Source organism: Oncorhynchus kisutch, linkage group LG13 (assembly GCF_002021735.2).
Source record: "Oncorhynchus kisutch isolate 150728-3 linkage group LG13, Okis_V2, whole genome shotgun sequence".
Lineage (NCBI taxonomy): Eukaryota > Metazoa > Chordata > Actinopteri > Salmoniformes > Salmonidae > Oncorhynchus > Oncorhynchus kisutch.
The window spans coordinates 67788567-67813104 of record NC_034186.2 but is presented as its reverse complement, the minus strand read 5'-3'; the positions used below and the strand labels follow the sequence as shown (position 1 = coordinate 67813104).

The 24538-nt window shown below is 43.8% G+C and overlaps 1 protein-coding gene across 2 annotated transcripts in view; it reads left to right on the top strand.

Annotated features, from left to right (window-relative positions):
* Nucleotides 1–24538, top strand: part of ascc3 (activating signal cointegrator 1 complex subunit 3) — a 142490-nt gene that overhangs the window by 103676 nt on the left and 14276 nt on the right. For both annotated transcript variants that reach the window (XM_031787055.1, XM_031787056.1), the window contains exons 22-35: nucleotides 1946–2171; nucleotides 2311–2465; nucleotides 5707–5805; nucleotides 6020–6188; nucleotides 6339–6559; nucleotides 6652–6737; nucleotides 6889–7055; nucleotides 7789–7934; nucleotides 9288–9408; nucleotides 9494–9636; nucleotides 11157–11294; nucleotides 12163–12283; nucleotides 13552–13684; nucleotides 13820–13945. In XM_031787055.1, the coding sequence (XP_031642915.1) occupies nucleotides 1946–2171; nucleotides 2311–2465; nucleotides 5707–5805; nucleotides 6020–6188; nucleotides 6339–6559; nucleotides 6652–6737; nucleotides 6889–7055; nucleotides 7789–7934; nucleotides 9288–9408; nucleotides 9494–9636; nucleotides 11157–11294; nucleotides 12163–12283; nucleotides 13552–13684; nucleotides 13820–13945 (2051 nt within the window). The remainder of the gene's footprint in view (nucleotides 1–1945; nucleotides 2172–2310; nucleotides 2466–5706; nucleotides 5806–6019; nucleotides 6189–6338; nucleotides 6560–6651; nucleotides 6738–6888; nucleotides 7056–7788; nucleotides 7935–9287; nucleotides 9409–9493; nucleotides 9637–11156; nucleotides 11295–12162; nucleotides 12284–13551; nucleotides 13685–13819; nucleotides 13946–24538) is intronic.

Below are 24538 nucleotides of genomic sequence, written 5' to 3'. Positions count from 1 at the left end.
TCCTGTTTGTACCAGCATCTCCATTGTTTCAGAGGGATCATGAGGCTTTCATGAACTGTCACAGTTAATCTGCCATGCCGGCATCTCTGCATTATGCTCTTTATGAAAATCAAATGCTTTGATATATCTGATGGAAAGTAATATGTTTGGCTGGTGCATATTTCACAGTGACTGATAGCCTGGAATCTTTTTTGCATTTGGAGCCCCCATCCCACATCCCATCCCCTCTTCCCATCCTCTGCTGAACCCATCTATCCATGGTTTTCCACGGTAACTGATTCCATGTGGCTGAATATTTGGAATTGTTCACATCAAATTCCCTCTTTGCTCCTATTTTGCCCGATTTCAGATGTGCAGCTGGTTTGATGGCTGTGGCCGGGAGGCAGGCAGCCATAGTGGAATAGAGGGGATCTGATGGTTAATCCAGACTGAGGACTGATAGGTCCTGCTGCCGTATGATACTGCCACTACACATCAACAAAGACACACACACATAAGCACAGAGATGAAGTTGCATACATACATATAGGTGGGCACACTCACAACCACTGGCAGACTCACCATCTCTCGCTCTCACACACACACACACTGACAGAGGCTAACTCCCTGTCCCTCATGCATACACACACACTCCTCAATGGCTTTAGCAACTGGATGATAGATAGAGCTGTTCTGCAGGCCTGTGCACTTGACCGCAGGACACCAGGAGTTCTCCTGAGAGAGTAGATTATTGTACATGAGCGCTGAGAGACCTGAGACCACAGTTCACCTGTGTTTACTGCATGCTCTTAAAGACACACGGACACAGAAGAACTGGAGAAGGATGGCAGCTTAATCATGAAGTTAGTTCCAACCAGGGAGATTATTGAGATTGACTATGTTGGTGCTGTGACTCGGACTGTGAGGCCTGATGTGTTTTGGCTGTTGGTTGTTATCTGGAGTATGAGTGTAGGCTCAGTAAGGGTGTGAGTGTAGGCTCAGTAAGGGTGTGAGTGTAGGCTCAGTAAGGGTGTGAGTGTAGGCTCAGTAAGGGTGTGAGTGTAGGCTCAGTAAGGGTGTGAGTGTAGGCTCAGTAAGGGTGTGAGTGTAGGCTCCGTAAGGGTGTGAGTGTAGGCTCCGTAAGGGTGTGAGTGTAGGCTCAGTAAGGGTGTGAGTGTAGGCTCAGTAAGGGTGTGAGGGTAGGCTCAGTAAGGGTGTGAGGGTAGGCTCAGTAAGGGTGTGAGTGTAGGGTTTTCTCTCCAGAGGGTTTGATGTAGGAGTGCGGTTGCCCTAGTGGCCTTTTAACCAGCAGCAGACCAACATCTGGCCCAGCTGGTGTTTCTGTGTCTCTGCCTATCTATATGCCTGTGTCTATGTCTGCCTGCCTGTCTCTGTCCATCCTCCCACTCAACCACATGTTCCGGACACAAGCAGACCTGACCAGACCTGACCAATCTATCACAGATAGCAGCCTCGCCACGACTTATCCATCACAACAGAGCCAGGCCCAGCAAATCAATCCCAGCACGGCCAGACTCTACCAATCCATCATGTCATTAACACCTGCCCAAATAAATCAGAGCCCAGTCACGTCAGATCTGATCAGTTTATCAGCAGCGCCAACCACCTGACCCATCTGTCAGGACAGACATGAGAAATCCATCAGCGCACAGCTAGGCCTGACCCATGTTTCAGAACAGAGCCTGATCATTCCAGTCCCGCGGCTCTTGATCAGACATGATTAATCGTCCTACATCTTGATGGATTATTTCAGTCTCGGCATGACTCTCTGTCCTGCTGTACCCATTGTAGAACACTGCTCTAAGTCTGGCTGTAGCCTGTCTGTCTTTTTAAACCTGCTGTTATACACTATTCCAATTGTGATTCCAATCGGTCTGTCCTTGTTTTTCTACTATAGAATGCCACTCAAATTGTAACTGTGTGTGTGTATTTCGTCCCTGTGTAGAACGCAGCTCGTATCGTCAGGGCTCTGTTTGAGATTGCTCTGAGGAAGCGCTGGCCTGCCATGACCTACCGCCTGCTCAACCTGTGTAAAGTGATAGACAAGCGTCTGTGGGGCTTCGCTCATCCCCTGAGACAGTTCTCCATCCTGCCTCACAACGTGCTGGCCCGTCTGGAGGAGAAGAAACTCACTGTGGACAAACTGAAAGATATGCAGAAGGACGAGATAGGTGAGACCATACTGGGCCTAGTGTGGTGTACTACCAAATTAGACATGAATTCTATTGTGTTCTGTAGAGCTGTGTGCACGTGTGTGTGTGTGTGCATGCAGCGTGCTGTAGTAGCACCACTCCCCTCTGTGTGTCCCAGGTCACATGCTTCACCACGTGAACATCGGGTTGAAGGTGAAGCAGTGTGTCCACCAGATCCCTTCCATACTGATGGAGGCCACCATCCAACCAATCACACGCACCGTGCTCAGGGTCCGCCTCCAGATCACCCCCGACTTCCAGTGGCACGACCAGGTAACCAGGTCGACCTCACCTAGGATGACCTCGATGTCTCTCTTTCTCTCGCTCTCTCCCTCACTCACTTACTCACTCACACATACACAGTACACAAACAGTAGACATTATCAGAGCACTCTTTAAGTGTGTCAAAATGCTGCTAACAGTAGAATGTGTTAGTTAGTGTGAAGTGTCAGTGGTCTGTCAGTATGGAGCTGTCCTCTCCCCCAGTGGCCCTGCTCCTCTCCTCCTCCAGCCAGTGGGGGGGATGGAGTAAGGAGTGAAAAGTGGGAATCTCACCTCTGTTCTACAAGGAGGAGCAGCCAGCTGCTGAAACAACCCCGCAGCATCAGATTCCCACCTCTGGAAGTGTTAGTCCACATCCCAAGTACTGGTTGAAGGGCTCTTCTTTTCTTGAATGGTTCAAATGAAGGTTTATTTAAATGGAAGATGGCTGATTCTAGATCAGTGTTTAGATGCATCACCTTCTTGTAATACAGTGAGGGAAAACAATATTTGATCCCCTGCTGATTTTGTACATTTGCCCACTGACAAAGAAATGATCTATCTATGATCTATAATTTTAATGGTAGGTTTATTTGAACAGTGAGAGACAGAATAACAACAAAAAAAATGCAAAAAAACGCATGTCAAAAATGTTATAAATTGATTTGCATTTTAATGAGGGAAATAAGTATTTGACCACTCTGCAAAACATGACTTAGTACTTGGTGGCAATCAGAGGTCAGACGTATCTTGTAGTTGGCCACCAGGTTTGCACACATCTCAGGAGGGATTTTGTCCCACTTCTCTTTGCAGATCTTCTCCAAGTCATTAAGGTTTCGAGGCTGACGTTTGGCAACTCGAACCTTCAGCTCCCTCCACAGATTTTCGATGGGATTAAGGTCTGGAGACTGGCTAGGCCTCTCCTGGACCTTAATGTGCTTCTTCTTGAGCCACTCCTTTGTTGCCTTGGCCGTGTGTTTTGGGTCATTGTCATGCTGGAATACCCATGCACGGCCCATTTTCAATTCCCTGGCTGAGGGACGGAGGTTCTCACCCAAGATTTTACAGTCCATGGCCCTGTCCATCATCCCTTTGATGCGGTGAAGTTGTCCTGTCCCCTTAGCAGAAACACACCCACAAAGCATAATGTTTCCACCTCCATGTTTGACGGTGGGGATGGTGTTCTTGTGGTCATAGGCAGCATTCCTCCTCCTCCAAAGACGGCGAGTTGAGTTGATGCCAAATAGCTCCATTTTGGTCTCATCTAACCATAACACTTTCACCCAGTTGTCCTCTGAATCATTCAGATGTTCATTGGGAAACTTCCGACGGGCATGTATATGTGCTTTCTTGAACAGGGGGACCTCGCGGGTGCTGCAGGATTTCAATCCTTCATGGCATGGGAGGTACCAATTGTTTTCTTGGTGACTATGGTCCCAGCTGCTTTGAGATCACTGACAAGATCCTCCCGTGTAGTTCTGGGCTGATTCCTCAACTTTCTCATGATTATTGCAACTCCACGAGGTGAGATCTTGCATGGAGCCCCAGGCCGAGGGAGATTGACAGTGTTTTGTGTTTCTTCCATTTGCGAATAATCGCACCAACTGTTGTCACCTTCTCACCAAGCTGCTTGGCGATGGTCTTGTAACCCATTCCAGCCTTGTGTAGGTCTACAATCTTGTCCCTGACATCCTTGGAGAGCTCTTTGGTCTTGGCCATGGTGGAGAGTTCTGATTGATTGATTGCTTCTGTGGACAGGTGTCTTTTATACAGGTAACAAGCTGAGATTAGGAGCACTCCCTTTAAAAGTGTGCTCCTAATCTCAGCTCATTACCTGTATAAAAGACACCTGGTAATGATTATTTCCCTCATTAAAATGCAAATCAATTTCTAACAGTTTCTAACAGTCTCTCACTGTTCAAATAAACCTACCATTAAAATTATAGACTGATCATTTCTTTGTCAGTGGGCAAACGTACAAAATCAGCAGGGGATCAAATACTTTTTTCCCTCACTGTATTATCCTGCAGATTTTATACTACATTTGCTTGAGCCTGCCTGGTGTGTCAGATGGACGGTGTTTTCCACTTTTGGGACTATTCTATTGGTTCTATTGCGCCAGGCAAGATCAATCAAACACAGCTAAGTATCTGAAAGATTTCAAATGCCATTTGAACCCAAGTCTGCTGTCCGTAAGTAGAGCCATGTCCAATGGAGGGAATATACAGTACATCATTGAATTGCGAATTAGGCAATAGGATCTCTATGGTGATTGGAGTACATCATTGAGGCAGATGACTCCTGTAGTTTGTGAGGGAGTCAGGGTGGAATAGGAGGCCCGTTGTAGCCAGGCTGTGTATGAAGATGAATGTTTGTGTGATTAGCGATGCATGCTCTGCTCATGGGAGAGTTGTTATGGAACACCCCCAGCTTAGCCAGTGATCCCTGCTGCATATGTACACACGCAAGCTAGCCACGACACATGTAGAGGCACATGAGATCTCCTTCTCCCTAACTCTAACCCAAGCCACGGACTCCAGGATAATGACTCATTCTAATTGGGAAACAGACAGGAGTTGGATGTTGTTTTCTAATATTAATGCGTGGTACCCCACTCCCTTTAGTGTTTTGAGTAGGACCCAGAATTGTTCCTGGTTCAGGTCACATGGTTGGGAATAACTCCTAGCCCTAATCAAGAGTAGTTTCCCTGATATCTTTAGACATTTACAAAAGAGGGCTAGGGACCAGGCCAGAAGATGACATTATAGCTGTTGTTTTAGTGTGTTTGTCTGTGGGAACTGGATTGTCTCCTCTCTCCATGTGTCATAAAGCAGTCTCCTGGACCTGTGTCTGTTGGCCAGCCAGCTGTTGTTTCCACAGCAGAGTGTTCTACAGGGGGTCAACTCAGAGCAGAGAAATGTAGAGAGATACACAGTACAGTGCACCTCCTTCTCCTGCTGGGGAGAGAGGAGAGGAGAGGGCTGAAGTTTCTGTTTGGAGTCACACCCAAAACCCATGACTGAAGGGTTATGCACGCACCTACTAACAATTACATTGCTTTGTTTTGAATTGCTACTATCTGGTTAAACAACCTGGGAGTGCTCTGATCTTCTAATGCCACCAATTCTTCATGCTTCTGTCTCCTCTGCCTCTCCTCTGCCTCTCCTCTGCCTCTCCTCTGCCTCTCCTCTGCCTCTCCTCTGCCTCTCCTCTGCCTCTCCTCTGCCTCTCCTCTGCCTCTCTCCTCTCTTAGTGTCATGGTTCAGTGGGAGAGCCCTGGTGGCTGTGGGTGGAGGACCCCATCAACGATCACATCTACCATTCAGAGTACCTGCTCCTACAGAAGAAACAGGTGGGTTTCTGGGTACCATTAGTTTCTAGAATGTGTCTGAGAGCCACTTGTTCTCCTGTGTTCCCTTGAGGCAGAAGTTGCCCCTAACTATAGATCTAGGATCAGATTACCTGACCCCTGATCCTAACCTTAACCATTATGGTTATGGAATAAATCTGACCCTGTATCAGTGGATATGGTTGAGTAATACTTACATCGTGTGTGTGTTTTCCAGGTGGTGAGTGGGGAGCCCCAACAGGTGGTATTTACCATCCCTATCTTTGAGCCCATGCCCTCCCAGTACTACATCAGAGCTGTGTCAGACCGCTGGCTGGGCTCAGAGGCTGTCTGCATCATCAACTTCCAACACCTCATCCTGCCTGAAAGACATCCCCCACATACTGGTACTGTACAACAGACTCACAAACACAGACAGACCAACCCTCAGAGGTGTACAGATGAAACAACAAACTTCACACATACACCTTTCTTTGTCTTTTTTCCTTGACAAATGTACCCATACGTTGTCTCAATGTTGCCCTGTGGATTCTCAGAGCTGCTGGACCTGCAGCCGTTGCCCATCACCGCCCTGGGGAACCTGGAGTATGAGAGTCTGTACAAGTTCACCCACTTCAATCCCATCCAGACACAGATCTTCCACACGCTCTACCACACCGACACCAACGTCCTGCTGGGGGCGCCAACGGGCTCCGGTAAAACCATCGCTGCCGAGTTGGCCATGTTCCGAGTCTTCAACCAGTACCCTACCTCCAAGGTCTGTCTGCCCCCCCCATCTCTCTCTTTTTCTCTTTCAATATCGCTATACATTTCTCTCTGTTGATATCCTTGCTCTGTGTGTGTTCTTAGGTGGTGTACATTGCCCCCCTGAAAGCTCTGGTCAGGGAGAGGATTGAGGACTGGAAGATCAGGATCGAGGAAAAACTGGGGAAGAAGTGAGAGAGACTTGGTTATAACCATGTGCATTTCAGTTGCATTCACATCTGTCAATGACCATCAGCCGTGGTATCTATCCATCCATCTATTGTCTCTTTCTCGCTCTCTCCCCTCTCTCCCTCCTTCCCTTCCCTCTCTCCTCGTCCCTAGGGTCGTGGAGCTGACAGGTGATGTGACTCCAGACATGCGGGCCATTGCCGCGGCCGACCTGATCGTGACCACACCGGAGAAGTGGGACGGCGTGAGTCGCTCCTGGCAGAACCGCAGCTACGTCCAGAAAGTAGCCATCCTCATCATCGACGAGATCCACCTGCTAGGTACCACAGCCTAGTTCTAACCAGAAACATAAAGAGAGATCTTTAATATCTATGGGTCTGGTTCTTGCATCACAAACCCCATAGAATCAAAACTTTGTATAGAGCCGGAACTTTTACCCTCATACAAACAGAACCTTCTATAGAGCCTTAACTTTTACCCTCATACAAACAGAACCTTCTATAGAGCCTTAACTTTTACCATCATACAAACAGAACCTTCTATAGAGCCTTAACTTTTACCATCATACAAACAGAACCTTCTATAGAGCCTTAACTTTTACCATCATACAAACAGAACCTTCTATAGAGCCTTAACTTTTACCATCATACAAACGGAACCTTCTATAGAGCCTTATCTTTTACCATCATACAAACAAAACCTTCTATAGAGCCTTAACTTTTACCATCATACAAACAGAACCTTCTATAGAGCCTTAACTTTTACCATCATACAAACAGAACCTTCTATAGAGCCTTAACTTTTACCATCATACAAACAGAACCTTCTATAGAGCCTTAACTTTTACTATCATACAAACAGAACCTTCTATAGAGCCTTAACTTTTACCATCATACAAACAGAACCTTCTATAGAGCCTTAACTTTTACCATCATACAAACAGAACCTTCTATAGAGCCTTAACTTTTACCATCATACAAACAGAACCTTCTATAGAGCCTTGCTTTGTCCAACTCTCTCACACTGGACCATACCACTGTGTCTGTATCCCAGGGGAGGACAGAGGTCCTGTGCTGGAGGTCATAGTGTCCAGGACCAACTTCATCTCCTCCCACACCAACAAGACTGTCCGCGTGGTGGGCCTGTCCACGGCCCTGGCCAACGCACGAGACCTCGCCGACTGGCTAGGGATTGGACAGGTGAGCTCTCCATAGCATCCACATACTAGACACTACAGGTATTGTGAAACGCAACTCCTGGTAGGAGTTGCACTTAGGCTCAGATTTAGGATCAGTTTCTTATCTGAATCAGGCATTACAACAGTGTTCTACCCTGATCACACCATCACGTTAGTCTCAGTTTCACATAGACAAGACATCTCCTGTAGTTAAAACCTGCTCATCCTTTCACCTTTTGACCTCCTGTCCTGTGTTCAGATAGAGTTCATGTCTCTGTCATCAGTTGGAGGTTTTGTAATTGACATTGCTGTTCTGAAGCCAACCAGTAACCACATTTGTGTTAGCCAGTGTTTTTTACTGTCCCCTTTTCATATTTGATAAATGTAGAATAATACTGCTGTTTTTGGCAGGGAATCCGTGTAATAGTTTTGACCACAGCACAGTAATGGTTTGGAGTTCTGTTTCTCTGGAGCCATGCTGGAGTTGCTCTGGTAATCAACAGAAATCACGGTACCAATGCGGACAGATGACTTGACAGTGCTTTAATAATAACAATAATAATAATAATAGCAGTAATCATATCAGAAGGGTATTTAATAACCTCCCTGTCCACCGCAGAGAGACATGGGAACTCCTGTATGCCTGCATGACCCCAGTCACACATGAAAACCACATGTAGACAGACACTCTTTACATTCACTTATACAATTTATCTCAAAAAGAAAATAGTATCTGCTGAAAAACATTTTATATAACATTTATATAGCATACATAAGCTTTTACAACTGCTTATTTCTGAAAGTTATAAAGTGTTACCATAACGTCATTTGTAATGCTGAAATTCCAACTGTATCCTACCATTCCAGTCTTCTCTGTGACGGTATTGGTTGTCTAAACGTTGTGTTACTGTTGCAGTGTCCCTGGCAGACAGATTGTCTGGTTATAAATCTGGCTGTTTAGACTGGGGACGGGAGGGACTGGGGATGTTGGCTGGGTTTAGATGCCCAATCCATTATCCAGGCCTTTAGATATGTGTACACACGCGCCTGCCCTGCCTGGCCACTCCACACGCTACAATGCAATGCTGCCCTACCCAGCGAGCTTCTGAGCACAACAGACAAAAAGTGCTCAGTTCCCTGTCCCCCGGACAAGGACAATGACAAACCTTTAGACACCCAGATGGGCCTCGCTGCCAGCTGGACTCACTTTATCTATCTATCTCTGTCTCGATCTAGTTCTCTTTCATCCACTCTGTCTCTCTCTCTGACTGACTGAGAGAAGACATTCATTCTCTTTCTATGGTTCTATGTCCATATGGTTCTCTTTCATCCCCTGTCTAACTCTCTCTGTCTCTTTGCCTCACCTCTCTTACAGGTGGGGTTGTTTAACTTCCGTCCCTCTGTGCGTCCCGTCCCATTGGAGGTTCACATCCAAGGCTTCCCAGGACAGCACTACTGCCCCCGCATGGCCAGCATGAACAAGCCTGTGTTCCAAGGTACAATATACCACACACTAAGTATGCAACTACACTGTGCATCCCCCCTCTCTATATCTCTCTCTCCCCTTCTCTCTCTCTCCAGCGATTCGCAGTCACTCTCCAGCCAAGCCTGTTCTGATCTTTGTGTCGTCGCGGCGACAGACTCGTCTGACGGCTCTAGACCTGATAGCCTTCCTGGCCACCGAGGATGACCCTAAACAGTGGCTGCACCAGGACGAGACTCAGGTGACCAGGCTTATACTTGTTACCTCCTAGTGGAACTAACCCTGTAGTCAGAGGTGTGTACATCTACAGTATTTCTCTCTTTCTCTCTCTCTCTGACTGTTCTTCTATTCCTCCAGTCTTCCTATTCCTCGTCCTCTGCTGCTTGTTGCTCTCTCCTTTCTCATCGTCTCCTTCCTCCTGATATTCTCTCTCTCTAAGCACTGGTTTTAGTGTAATTACAGAGGGAACTCAAACCAACTTCTACAGGAAACGCCTGTGTCATATCCCATTATTTTCTCTGCATACTTCAGGATTATTTCAAGATGAGAAAATGTGCTCTGATAGAAGATGGGCAGTAATTACCTTAACATGTGTGTCTGATATATAGGGGCCCATAAACAAGGAGAATTCCTTACAATACACACGCACACTAGCTAATGCTCTCTCTCCGATTTATCTCTCTCTCTCTCACTCAGACACACACACACACATTAAAAACCAGTAAAACAATGTATTTGCTCAGGCCTGCCAGAAGCCCGGGATACAGAGAGCTGAGCAGAGCAGTGTTGAATGTGTGTCTGGTATATAATCCCTCATATTGTTCCTTATGAAGTCACAGTAGGCTTGGCGTTGTAAGAGATGGATATTAACATGTTTTTTGGGGCTGCTCGCCTTTCACACCAAGCCTGTGGTCTGAGCGAAATATAGAGTTCTGACTGACTTCTCACACCCCACCTTGTAAAATATATACACACACACACACAAACTATGCCTAAATACTGTATACGCAGCAGAAAAATCTAATTCATAGGATACATTTCATCCTCTCTGCTCTGTCTGTGTGTGTGTGTGTGTGTGTGTGTGTGTGTGTGTGTGTGTGTGTGTGTGTGTGTGTGTGTGTGTGTGTGTGTGTGAGAACCTGACCTGGCATTTACTGTATGTGTATTTTTAGCCCTGGGTGTGTTGAACTGGCCCTGCAGTGTGCTTGTTCCAGTGATATATGCTGCTCCCTGCTGTGTTTCTGTACTGGCTGTGTAGCTGCTGGAGTCCCTGTGGTTTGAGTGACAGGCGGCTGGCGCTAGCTGCCTCAGTCTCAGTGGGAGTCCTGCCCTCTCTGCCTGAGTTAGCCTTACGTTCTCTCTATTACTTCCTCTGCTGCAGTTAGCCCCTCTCCCGCCTTCCTTCCTCTGTGAACATGTACCTTTCGTCTTCCCTGTAACTCGCCCTGTAAATGTTTTGCTTGCTCTGTCCCACATGTTGTTTTCAGTTTCTCCTCCACCTCCCTTTTCTCCACTCCTTCTATAGCCCTGCAGGTGAATACTTATGTGATTTTAAAAAACTTTTGCAAAAATGCCAGCCAGTTTTTTGTTATCGTTGCAGTGTGAACACTGCTCATGTCCAACAATGTCTTCTTCGTCATGGATGTGCCTTCTTAGTCCTACACTGTTTACTGTGTCTCTATTGGTCGACGAGATAAGGTCTCGTGCTGTCGTAGATTGATGAGGTGAGGTCTCATGCTGTGATTGGTTAATGTTACCCAGATGACAGACATCATCGCCATGGTGAGAGAGTCCAACCTGAAGCTGACGTTGGCGTTTGGCATCGGCATGCACCACGCTGGACTACACGAGCGAGACAGGAAGACTGTGGAGGAACTGTTTGTCAACTGCAAGATCCAGGTGGGACCCTAAAAGGTCTAGGTGGGACCCTGACAGGTCCAGGTGGGACCCTGACAGGTTTAGGTGGGACCCTGACAGGTTTAGGTGGGACCCTGACAGGTTTAGGTGGGACCCTGACAGGTTTAGGTGGGACCCTGACAGGTTTAGGTGGGACCCTGACAGGTTTAGGTGGGACCCTGACAGGTTCAGGTGGGACCCTATACGTATTGAATAGGTGCAGGTATATACGTATTGAATCGGTGCAGGTATATACGTATTGAATAGGTGCAGGTATATACGTATTGAATAGGTGCAGGTATATACGTATTGAATCGGTGCAGGTATATACGTATTGAATAGGTGCAGGTATATACGTATTGAATAGGTGCAGGTATATACGTATTGAATAGGTGCAGGTATATACGTATTGAATAGGTGCAGGTATATACGTATTGAATAGGTGCAGGTATATACGTATTGAATAGGTGCAGGTATATACGTATTGAATAGGTGCAGGTATATACGTATTGAATAGGTGCAGGTATATACGTATTGAATAGGTGCAGGTATATACGTATTGAATAGGTGCAGGTATATACGTATTGAATAGGTGCAGGTATATACGTATTGAATAGGTGCAGGTATATACGTATTGAATAGGTGCAGGTATATACGTATTGAATAGGTGCAGGTATATACGTATTGAATAGGTGCAGGTATATACGTATTGAATAGGTGCAGGTATATACGTATTGAATAGGTGCAGGTATATACGTATTGAATAGGTGCAGGTAAATAGAACAATGTTACAGATACGACACTGAAGGTGTTTCTGCTTTACTTTGTTAAATCCATGACAAGTATGACACTAATCTCTCTCTGTCTCCAGATACTGATAGCCACCAGTACTCTGGCCTGGGGAGTCAACTTCCCTGCCCATCTGGTCATTGTCAAAGGTACTGAGTACTACGATGGGAAGACCAGACGCTACGTGGACTACCCCATCACAGGTACAGGCCAGTTGTTTCCATCACTGTTTCTGTATTGAATTAAGTCTACTTATATTTTCCTGTCATGTCAAATACTCCCTGTTTGGTAGTGAGTTAAAAAGTCCAGTACATCCATGTGTTTTCATCTGAATGTGTAGGTGTGGTTTGTCTCTCCTGTAGTTACAGTAGGTTGTAGTTGTTCTGTAGGTGTGGTTTATTTCTCATGTAGTTACATTTGGTTGTAGGTGTGGTTTGTCTCTCCTGTAGTTACATTAGGTTGTAGTTGTTCTGTAGGTGTGGTTTATCTCTCATGTAGTTACATTAGGTTGTAGGTGTGGTTTATCTCTCCTGTAGTTACAGTAGGTTGTAGTTCTGTAGGTGTGGTTTGTCTCTCCTGTAGTTACTGTAGGTTGTAGTTGTTCTGTAGGTGTGGTTTATCTCTCATGTAGTAACATTAGCCTGTAGGTGTGGTTTATCTCACCTGTAGTTACAGTAGGTTGTAGTTGTTCTGTAGGTGTGGTTTATCTCTCCTGTAGTTACAGTAGGTTATAGGTGTGGTTTATCTCTCCTGTAGTTACAGTAGGTTGTAGTTCTGTAGGTGTGGTTTATCTCTCCTGTAGTTAAAGTAGGTTGTAGTTGTTCTGTAGGTGTGGTTTATCTCTCCTGTAGTTACAGTAGGTTGTAGTTCTGTAGGTGTGGTTTATCTCTCCTGTAGTTACAGTAGGTTGTAGTAGTTCTGTAGGTGTGGTTTATCTCTCCTGTAGTTACAGTAGGTTGTAGTTGTTCTGTAGGTGTGGTTTATCTCTCCTGTAGTTACAGTAGGTTGTAGTTGTTCTGTAGGTGTGGTTTATCTCTCCTGTAGTTACAGTAGGTTGTAGTTGTTCTGTAGGTGTGGTGTATCTCTCCTGTAGTTACAGTAGGTTGTAGTTGTTCTGTAGGTGTGGTTTATCTCTCCTGTAGTTACAGTAGGTTGTAGTTGTTCTGTAGGTGTGGTTTATCTCTCCTGTAGTTACATTAGGTTGTAGTTCTGTAGGTGTGGTTTATCTCTCCTGTAGTTACAGTAGGTTGTAGTTGTTCTGTAGGTGTGGTTTATCTCTCCTGTAGTTACAGTAGGTTGTAGTTGTTCTGTAGGTGTGGTTTATCTCTCCTGTAGTTACATTAGGTTGTAGTTCTGTAGGTAATGGTTTATCTCTCCTGTATTTGTTCTGTAGAAAGTGGTTCAGCTCTCCTAGGCCTGTAGTTGTTCCATTTGGACTATGGTTACTGTAGTTGTGTTGTGGTCTCTCCAGACGTGCTGCAGATGATGGGCCGTGCAGGCCGCCCTCAGTATGACGACCAGGGCAAAGCTGTGATCCTGGTCCACGACATCAAGAAAGACTTCTACAAGAAGTTCCTCTACGAACCCTTCCCTGTTGAGTCCAGGTGAGAGGCTATCCCTTGGCTTTGTGGTGACCCTACATAGTGAAGGCCATTGCTACAGCTTTTTACTTGGTCTCTGTGCATTTAACATTGTAAGGGGGGAAAGTCATCTCTCCTTCACTACCACCTCTTCCTCAGTCTCCTGGGTGTCCTGTCAGACCATCTGAATGCTGAGATCGCTGCAGGGACCATCACCTCTAAACAGGATGCTATGGACTATATCACCTGGACGTACTTCTTCCGCAGGCTGGTCATGAACCCCAGGTAGGTTTTTGATTGTTTTTGACTTTTTATAACAATTCATCACGAAACAATTAACCCCAACTAGGTCTCTGTTCCCAGGTTTTTCAAAAATTCTGGTTGTGATGTTTCAGTAATTTTAGAAGCTAATTGAGTGGCTACAACATTCTGATATGGCGACTAATGACCAGTTCTCTCTCAATAACCTCGGAATAAGAAATCACTATTTATTTTTTCCTCTAATGGTAGAAGCAGGCAAAGGCTACATGTCTTTCCAAGAAATGTCAATCTTTTTTTTGTCAGTGTGAGTACATTATAACCATTAATTAATTCAGCTGAGTAATTACCAGTGAATGCTGGGGAGACAAAAAATAGCTGGTGTTTATGGCAGCACCATGGAAACCACAGGGTCATCTTTAGAACACAGGGTCATCTTTTGAACTCTCACTATGTGATATCACACACCAGGGCTACGCACGCACGCCCGCAGTACCAGAGTATCACTTATACCCAGAGCACTCATTAGGATTCAGTCCTGATAACCTCTCTAGCAGGGAAACCTACTGATAGCCTGAGGTCAGGTGCATCAAATCAAAACAAATCCAGCTTTATTCATACAGCACATTTCAGACATGCATTGTGCTTTACAGGGGAAAACGCCTGAGGAAAAGCAAAGCTCAAAAGATGTTTTAAGATCAGTTTTAAATATGTCCACAGTTTCGGCCCTACTCAAGTATTTAATTTATATTGCTTCAGATATTGGTATGTAGGCCAGACTGTTCTCTTTCCAATCATATGTGACATATGAATTGTCCATTTTTTATATTCTTCTCTATATTCATTGTTAATATTAATTGACTCCCTATTCGCCCGTCTCTAATTAACGATCTGCTTGCACCTGTTATGCCTGTTACACACAGCAGGTGCCTTAAGTACGTGTCTTCTTAATTTGTTTGCACGGCACTGATGAAGGCATGAGGCCGACACATATGCTCTGTTCCTTTTTTATTTTCATTAGCACTTTTTGTATATTTTTGAGGGTGGATTAAATTAATTATACTATGTTTGCATCTCGGCCTCCTTGGGTTATTCCTTTTCATGGTTTTGAGTGTGAATACTTTTTGAACTCTACAGATATTTTCTCTCCCGCGCACTGGCTGCCTTCCATTCTAGCCTGTGAACAAACCCTCCTACTGGTTTTCCACAGTTTCAAACTCCGTCACGTTCTCTGGCAGGCTGTTCCAGAGGCTGAGGACATAACTAAAGGCTACCTGTCCATGCCTATTTGTCCTAGGCTTGGTGCTAGGATAGTTAAAAGGCCAGTGCCGGAAGACCTGAGGAACCTACAGGGTACATAACTTAAAAGCATGTCTGACATGTATGGGATGCACGATCTTGGATTTATTTAAAAACCAATGGTATAATCTTAAAATGTATTCTGTAACTCACAGGCAGCCAGTGCAGAGACCTTAAAACCGGTCTGTGTGCTCTCCATCTGGTCTTGGTCAGTACCCGTGCAGCAGCATTCTGTATGTTTTGCAGTTGACCAATGGCTTTCTTGGGTAGATCATACAGGAGAACATACAATAGTCTTGTCTGCTCGTAATAAAAGCATGGATGAGTCTCTCTGTATCAGCCTGAGAGAGAAACTGACACACTTTTTTTTTCTTTAACTAAAAAAATATTTTCTTCACATTCCTAATGAGTGATTTGAAATTTAGTTTTGAATCTAAAATAACAGTTAGGTTTTTTACCTGGTGTTTTATCTGTGTTGCCCGTAAATTAAAATGTGCAACTAGATACTCTCTCTGTGCTTTGTCTCCAACAATAGGTACCTCAGTCTTGTCTTGATTTAGCTGGAGGGAGTTGTGAGCCATCCAAGTATTTCAGTCACTAATACAGTCTAATAATTTATCCGTGGAGCTAAAATCCCCTGGTGAGAGAAATGCAAAGTTGTTTATCGTCTGTGTAGCAGTGAGAAATCAATGTGCTTAAAATAATAGTGTGACGACACACAACTCAAAAGCTCCCCTGTTGATATTTTAGGGACAATGCAAGTATCCTGCCCAGACTAGCCTACAACGCCACAATCCAATGAAAAACTGCATTATTGTTTTCAAATGAGTGCAATTGAGTACGATTCTACTCTAGGGCATAAACTGCAGTGAAAATTTCATTTAAATAATGAAAGCCCTGTTATTTGAATGTTTCATTCCATTTGGATCAGTTGTGGGTCTACTCCCGACATTCTAGAAATGCACAGTAGTAGACCAGTCTGGCTGTAGCCTATTTCGCATTCTGATGCGCTGTGTGTTGCCAATCATCATTTGCCTAAGTAGTCCTATATAGTGTGACTATATAGGTCTATGCTCCCAGCAGGCCCAGTTATTCAGGAAAGTGTAACACCAAGCAGCTATTTCCTCGACCTAGAACCTAACGCTTCAATATAGCCAAAATATGCAGTACCAGTCAAAAGTTTGGACATTGTAGAATAATAGTGAAGGTATCAAAACTATGAAATAACACATATGGAAACATGTAGTAACCAACATTTTTTAAACAAAACCACAATTTGCCTTGATGACAGCTTTGCACACTCTTGGCATTTTCTCAACCAGCTTCATGAGGTAGTCACCTGGAATGCTTTTCCAGCAGTCTTGAAGAAGTTACCACATATGCTGAACACTTGTGGTCTGCTTTTCCTTCACTTTGCAGTCCAACTCATCCCAAACCATCTCAGTTGGGTTCAGGTTGGGTGATTGTGGAGGCCAGGTCATCTGATGCAGCACTCAATCACTATCCTTGGTCAACTAGCCCTTACACAGCCTGGAAGTGTTGGGTCATTGTCCTGTTGAAAAACAAATGATAATCCTACTAAGCACAAACCAGATGGGATGGTGTATCGCTGCAGAAAGCTGTGGTAGCCATGCTGGTTAAGTGTGCCTTGAATTCTAAATAAATCAGTGTCACCAGCAAAGCACCATCACACCTTCCCCATGGTTCACGGTGGGAACTACATATGCAGAGATAATCCGGTCACCCACTAGGCGTCTCACAAAGACACGGTGGTTCGAACCAAAAATCTCAAATTTGGACTCATCAGACCAAAGAACTGATTTCCACTGGTCTAATGTCCATTGCTTGTGTTTCTTGGCCCAATCAAGTCTCTTCTTCTTGGTTTCCTTTAGTAATGGTTTATTTGCAGCAATTCAACCATGAAGGCCTGATTCACGCAGTCTCCTCTAAACAGTTGTTGAGATGTGTCTGTTACTTGAATTGACTGACCATGTCATAAAGTGATGATGGACTGGCATTTCTCTATGTTTATTTTAGCTGTTCTTGACATATTATGGACTTGGTCTTTTGTATGTCACCCCTACCTTGTCACAACACAACTGATTGGTTTGAACACATTAAGAAGGAAAGAAATTCCACAAATTAACTTTTAACAAGGCACACCTGTTAATTGAAATGCATTCCAGGTGACTACTTCATGAAGCTGGTTGAGAGAATGCCAAGAGTTTGCAAAGCTGTCATCAAGGCAAAGGGTGGCTACTTTGAAGAATCTAAAATATATTTTGGTGGTTTAGTTTAACACTTTTTGGTTACTACATGATTCCATATGTGTTACTTCATAGTTTTGATATCTTCACTATTATTCTAAAAATAAACACTTGAATGAGTAGGTGTGTCCCAACTTTTTACTGGTACTGTATGTAATTTAACTTCTAAAATGTATAACATTTTTATGTGTGGCATAAACACAACTAGTCACAATGTTTTAATCTTATTATGCCACTTCAAAGGTCTCCTGTAGGCTACCAACCCACGTTCATCCACTCCACTAATATACTTCCAGCATCCAAACTGCACAACGGTCATTCTATTCATGTAAAGAGACATTTCTTAGAAAACACCAAAAAGTGTAATGACATTCGGAGCCTTTGATACTGAGTAGGGAGGGATGTATTTTCTGTTTGTCGAAATTGACATACTCTACTTGATTGTGGTGTTGAAAATGCAAACCATTGACGATTAGCGCTCAAAGTCTGTAATCAGTATGCAGTTATGCGTTGGTTGTGTGTGGTGCATTTGTACAGAAACCTGTTGGTGGAAAATTTGTTGCATAATTTGGTATAAATATGGCATCAAAATGTAGAAAATCTGATTTCCTCCTAACTGATCATTTTCTGCAGCCAGCTCTGATTGTAGTGTAATAAGACAGACAGGGAGAGTCAGCTCGTCCGTGGTGGTCGGCGAACCCTCAACCTTCTGGCCCATTAGCCCTGCGTGGCATTGACTGTGCCACAAAGCCATGTTGAAATGGTAAAGTCGATATCCACATTTATAAACACAGGGCTGCTATAGTTATTGTTATTCATGGTCGTAATAATCATTTTTTAGTTAGTTGTATTGGGGGGAGGATGTGCCATTTTTTTTTTTACACTAGTTTCCCTTCTGTCCTCCACTTTCTAAAATTGCGAGGTCTCAAATTCAAAATGGCTGCTACTATTTCCTGCCACCAACATGTCTATCTTGTGCAGTAACTCTGTGATCTGAGTGCCATCACCCCTGTCCTCATTGCTGAGAACATGATATCTCCTCCCACATTTCTCTATACGCCGTTGGAGGGCCTCCTTCACCTTCAATGAACTGCTCAATGGTTGTCTCCCACAGACAGTCCTTCCATGTGAACAGTATGATGGTGTAAGTCCAGACTCTCTCACCAAAGAGCTGACCTCCTCTAATCTTCTGTAGGCATCAGTGAATGGCAAGTCCACCTCAACCGCAAGGATGAATGCATGAGGTCCGGGGGGGCATAGAGACACACTGTGCTGCAGTCCATCTTTAACAAGTGCAGCCGTATCAGACAAATGAAATTCCACCAGCCTGGACTGTCCACCAGAGTGACCTTCCTCCCGCAGACATCTCCCTCTCCCTTCTCACATGGGGCAGTGCTTCTGGGGGCATCCAAGGCCTCTTTTCCCAGAATGGTGTTCCCCACAAATTTCTTACCAGACCGGTTTGAATCCAGTAACACAGCCCTCAGCTCTGAAACAGAGAGAGAAACAAATTTGCCACTCACTCCCTTACCAAACAAATCAGTAAACTAATCACAAGGGCCTTTTTACACTACACTAGTTTGATATCATACAAGTTCCAGGACACACATTTTAGTAGTGTAAGGAGACTGATATAGATTCAAATCTCTCTCTCCCAAACCACCTTCGTAGATAGTGTGGGACACATCTACACCACATACCCCTTTCTGAGTGGTACAGCGTAAAGATAATGGCTCTCCGGCGCCATATTTATCTGCAAGAATTCCCTAAATTAGGGGAGACCAGGGCTAAATGTAACACTTTTTGCCTTTTGCTTATTATGAAAAGACTGTTTTAGTTAGATGTATAATATTTTTACACCAACAACATACATGTCTCAGCTACTAATGCACACTGTGAATACTTTTATTTTTATTTCACCTTTATTTAACCAGGTAGGCTAGTTGAGAACAAGTTCTCATTTACAACTGCGACCTGGCCAAGATAAAGCATAGCAGTGTGAACAGACAACAACACAGAGTTACACATGGAGTAAACAATAAACAAGTCAATAACACAGTAGGGGGAAAAAGAGTCTATATACATTGTGTGCAAAAAGCATGAGGAGGTAGGCGAATAATTACAATTTAGCAGATTAACACTGGAGTGATAAATGATCAGATGATCATGTGCAAGTAGAGATACTGGTGTGCAAAAGAGCAGAAAAGTAAATAAATAAAAACAGTATGGAGATGAGGTAGGCAAATTGGGTGGGCTATTTACAGATGGACTATGTACAGCTGCAGCGAGCGATCGGTTCGCTGCTCAGATAGCAGATGTTTAAAGTTGGTGAGGGAAATGAAAGTCTCCAACTTCAGCGATTTTTGCAATTCGTTCCAGTCACAGGCAGCAGAGAACTGGAAGGAAAGGCGGCCAAATAAGGTGTTGGCTTTAGTGATGATCAGTGAGATACACCTGCTGGAGCACGTGCTACGGGTGGGTGTTGCCATCGTGACCAGTGAATTGAGATAAGGCGGAGCTTTACCTAGCATGGACTTGTAGATGACCTGGAACCAGTGGGTCTGGCGACGAATGTGTAGCGAGGGCCAGTCGACTAGAGCATACAGGTCGCAGTGGTGGGTGGTATGAGGTGCTTTAGTAACAAAAATGGATGGCACTGTGATAAACTGCATCCAGTTTGCTGAGTAGAGTGTTGGAAGCTATTTTGTAGATGACATCGCCGAAGTCGATGATCGGTAGGATAGTCAGTTTTACTAGGGTAAGTTTGGCGGCGTGAGTGAAGGAGGCTTTGTTGCGAAATAGAAAGCAGACTCTAGATTTGATTTTGGATTGGAGATGTTTGATATGAGTCTGGAAGGAGAGTTTACAGTCTAGCCACAGACACCTAGGTACTTATAGATGTCCACATATTCTAGGTTGGAACCATCCAGGGTGGTGATGCTAGTTGGGCGTGCGGGTGCAGGCTGCGAACGGTTGAAAAGCATGCATTTAGTTTTACTAGCGTAAGAGCAGTTGGAGGCCACGGAAGGAGTGTTGTATGGCTACGTTTCTGGGACATTCCAATCGTTTTCAATTTAAACCAAAATTGCTGAGGTGAAATGTTACAATTAACCCCATAGGCAGTATATAATATATATAAAATACTTTTAGCATTCAAAAGATTGTATTATCTTTTTTTCTACTGGAATACTTGATGTAAACAAGTGAAATGTTATATCATTGTGAATGTCTAAATACCATATAAAATACCATAGAATTTTAGGTACACTGTGTTACATCTAACCCTGTTACAACTAACTCCCATTACTAATCTGAGTTTTGTGAGAAAATACAACTAATTATTGTCATCAACTATACCAATCAAAGACCTCTCTCTTCTTATTGATAAAAATGAGGTATGATTAGATACATTGGGACTGTTCCACAGGTCAATAATAAAAAAGGAGAGGCGGAAATGATCAACTTTTGGCCTCAAAAAAAATGTTTTCAATAAAACAAAATATGTTTCATGGATTTATATAAAACGTATGTATATAGAAGACACTAACCAATAATTATTACATTGAATAACATCTTTCTGAGTGGTTTCTAAATTTGAGTTATTTAGCTGTTATAACTGACCCCGTGTTAGACTTAGCCCCAGTCTCCCCTACCTTAATACGAGTAGACAGCATTTTGATTCTGTCAGCCAAATAAAAAACATAATGGCTTTGAAAATGTGCACACATTTGAGAAGCGTTACATTAATCATGTGTGAAACATCACGTGCAATATGGTGTAGATGAGAAGCTCCTGTATAGAACCATTTTCTGTTTACGGTCAAACTTCACGTTCAAGTGATACGCGCGCATCCCTTGACTAACTTTCAGTGAGTGAGTGAAGACCATGAAAACACTCAAGACTGGTGATAGTTTTTTCAAGTTTTTCTGGCTTTATCCGGTCTCTATTTGTGGTATTTTACCTTGACTCGCTGGTTTGCTAGCTTGCTGGGTAATCAATCCTCTGACATCTGCTATGTAGTAGACGATAACCATCTTATTACGTTTGTTAACTCAATCCTATAGAACATTTGTGGGCAGAACTGAAAAAGCGTGTGTGAGTAAGGAGGCCTACAAACCTGACTCAGTTACACCAGCTCTGTCAGGAGGAATGGGCCGAAATTCATCCACATTTTTGTGGGAAGTTTGGGGAAGGCTACCCGAAACGTTTGACCCAAGTTAAACTATTTAAAGGCAATGCTACCAAATACTAATTGAGTGTATTTAACCTTCTGACCCACTGGGAATGTTATGAAAGAAATAAAAGCTGAAATAAATAATTCTCTACTATTATTCTGACATTTCACGTTCTTAAAATAAAGTGGTGATCCTAACTGACCTAAGATAGGGATTTTTTACTAGGATTAAATGACAGGAATTGTGAAAAACTGAGTTTAAATGTATTTGGCTACGGTGTATGTAAACTTCTGACTTCACTGTATATACGGAATGTATTTAAAATGTGTATAGAGTGCATTCGGAAAGTATTCAGACCCCTTCACTTTTTCCACATTTTGTTACATGGCAGACTTATTCTAAAATATATTAAATTGTTTTTTTCAAATGTATTAAAAAATCACATTTACATAAGTATTCTGACCCTTTACTCAGTACTTTGTTGAGGCACCTTTGACAGCGATTACAGCCTCGAGTCTTCTTGGGTATGATGCTACAAGCTTGGCACACCTGTGTTTGGTGAGTTTCTCCAATTCTTCTCTGCAGATCCTCTCATGCTCTGTCCGGTTGGATGGGGAGCATCACTGCTATTTTCAGATCTCTCCAGAGATGTTTGGCCACTCAATGACATTCAGAGAATTGTCCTGAAGCCACTCATGCTTAGGGTCATTGTACCGTTGGAAGGTGAACCTTCACCCCAGTCTGAGGTCCTGAGCGCTCTGGAGTAGGTTTTCATCATGGATCCTGACTAGTCTCCCAGTCCCTGCCACTGAAAAACATCCCCACAGCATAATGCTGCCACCACCATGCTTCACCATAGGGATGGTGCCAGGTTTCCTCCAGATGTGACGTTTAACATTCAGACCAAATAGTTAAATCTTGGTTTCATCAGACCAGAGAATCTTGTTTGTCATGGTCTGAGGGTCTTTAGGTGCCTTTTGCCAAACTCCAAGCGGGCTGTCATGTGCCTTTTACTGAGGAGTGGCTTCCATCTGACCGCTGGAGTGCAGCAGAGATGGTTTGTTCTTCTGAAAGGTTCTCGCATTTCCACAGAGGACCTCTGGAGCTCTGTCAGAGTGACCATCGGGTTCTTGGTCACCTCCCTGACCTAGGCCATTCTCCCCCGGTTGCTTAGTTTGGCCAGGAGGCCAGCTCTAGAAAGAGTCTTGGTGATTTCAAGCTTCTTCCATTTAAGAATGATGGAGGCCACAGTGTTCTTGGGGGCCTTCAATGCTGCAGACATCTTCAGATCTGTGCCTTGACACAATCCTGTCTCGGCGCTCTACAGACAATTCCTTCAACCTCATGGCTTGGTTTTTGATCTGACATGCACTGTCAACTGTGGGACCTTATATAGACAGGTGTGTTCCTTTCCAAATCATGTCCAATTAATTGAATTTACCACAGGTGGACTCCAATTTGGTACGGCGTATGGTTTATAATTTGACCAAGTGATGGCCTTATTCTAACCTGCTCATCCAAACAGTGTGCAATAAATTGGGCTATTGTATTAGTAGCTAGCTATATTGCTATAAAAGTATTGGTCTACCTACTAGCTAGTCTCCATCACTGATAAAAGCAATATTTGCTTTCCTTGGCTCCCAACAAAAAGATTTGTGGCCAGCTGTTATATTGGTAATCTAGTAGCCAGCTAGTGTGCATACTTGTAAACATGACAGCTTGGTCGTTCCAACTGTTATTTAGTTAGCTAGCCAGATTTTGTGTACAGTAGCTAGTGAACTACCTAACATTTTTGCTTCAGATAATGAGGTTATCAAAAAACTGATGAAAGGTAGCTAGCATAGTTACAGATACTCTTATCCTTGAAACAACATTGGAAACAATTATCTGCAGTTGCTAATAGTTACCGGTAGCTAGCTAGCTTTATTGGTCCAGCGAGTAGGTTAGCTAGCCTCTAGCTTCAACGGTAAAACTCCAATATTAGCACTGATCTCTGTATTCATCAATTCCATTGCAGAAGATGTGGGGGGAGAGTGGATGGTCCTCCACCTTATCCTACCTACCTAGCTGTGCTGTGCTCCATAAGTTAGCGATTAGCCAAGCTACTCTGATCCTGTCTTTTTGGTGTGTTTACAAGTGCCAGAGACCGTATGGGCTGCGAACACGGAGGAAGGTGGAAATATGCACACCCGATTAATCAATATTTATAAGGACCCATACGTCGGTGTTGAGGGTGGAACTAGGACAGGAATTAAGTCGTAATAGTGACTCAAACTTCATCTGGAGGGATCTTTTAAGTATACCAATTATCAGTTCACTAAGATGCTAAATATAGTTGATATTCTAGACGGGGTGTTTCTGGTCTATCTGAATAACTAAGAGTTTAAAGCCACCAAACCTTAGTTAGTGATTACACAGATGATTTACAGCCACAACAGCACTCTGTCTCCCTGCAACAACACATGTGCACACATGCAGGGACGAACACACATATACAATACATACATACACACACTCTCACACACACAAACACTGATCCTCCTCTAATGGATGGCTGGGTAGAAGGAAGCACTGTGCTGCAGAGACATCTGTTATGCGTTGAGGACGAGGATTACAAAACATTCCAGACTGCTGGCATTGACACGGCTGTCAGCCCACATTTACCGCTAAGTCCTGACCCAGGCCTCCCAGACCATACATGCATACATACAGTTGAAGTCGGGAGTTTACGTACACTTAGGTTGGAGTCATTAAAACTAGTTTTTCAACCACTCCACAAATTTCTTGTTAACAATCTATAGTTTTGTCAAGTCGGTTAGGACATCTACTTTGTGCGCGACACAATTAATTTTTACAATTGTTTACAGATAGATTATTTC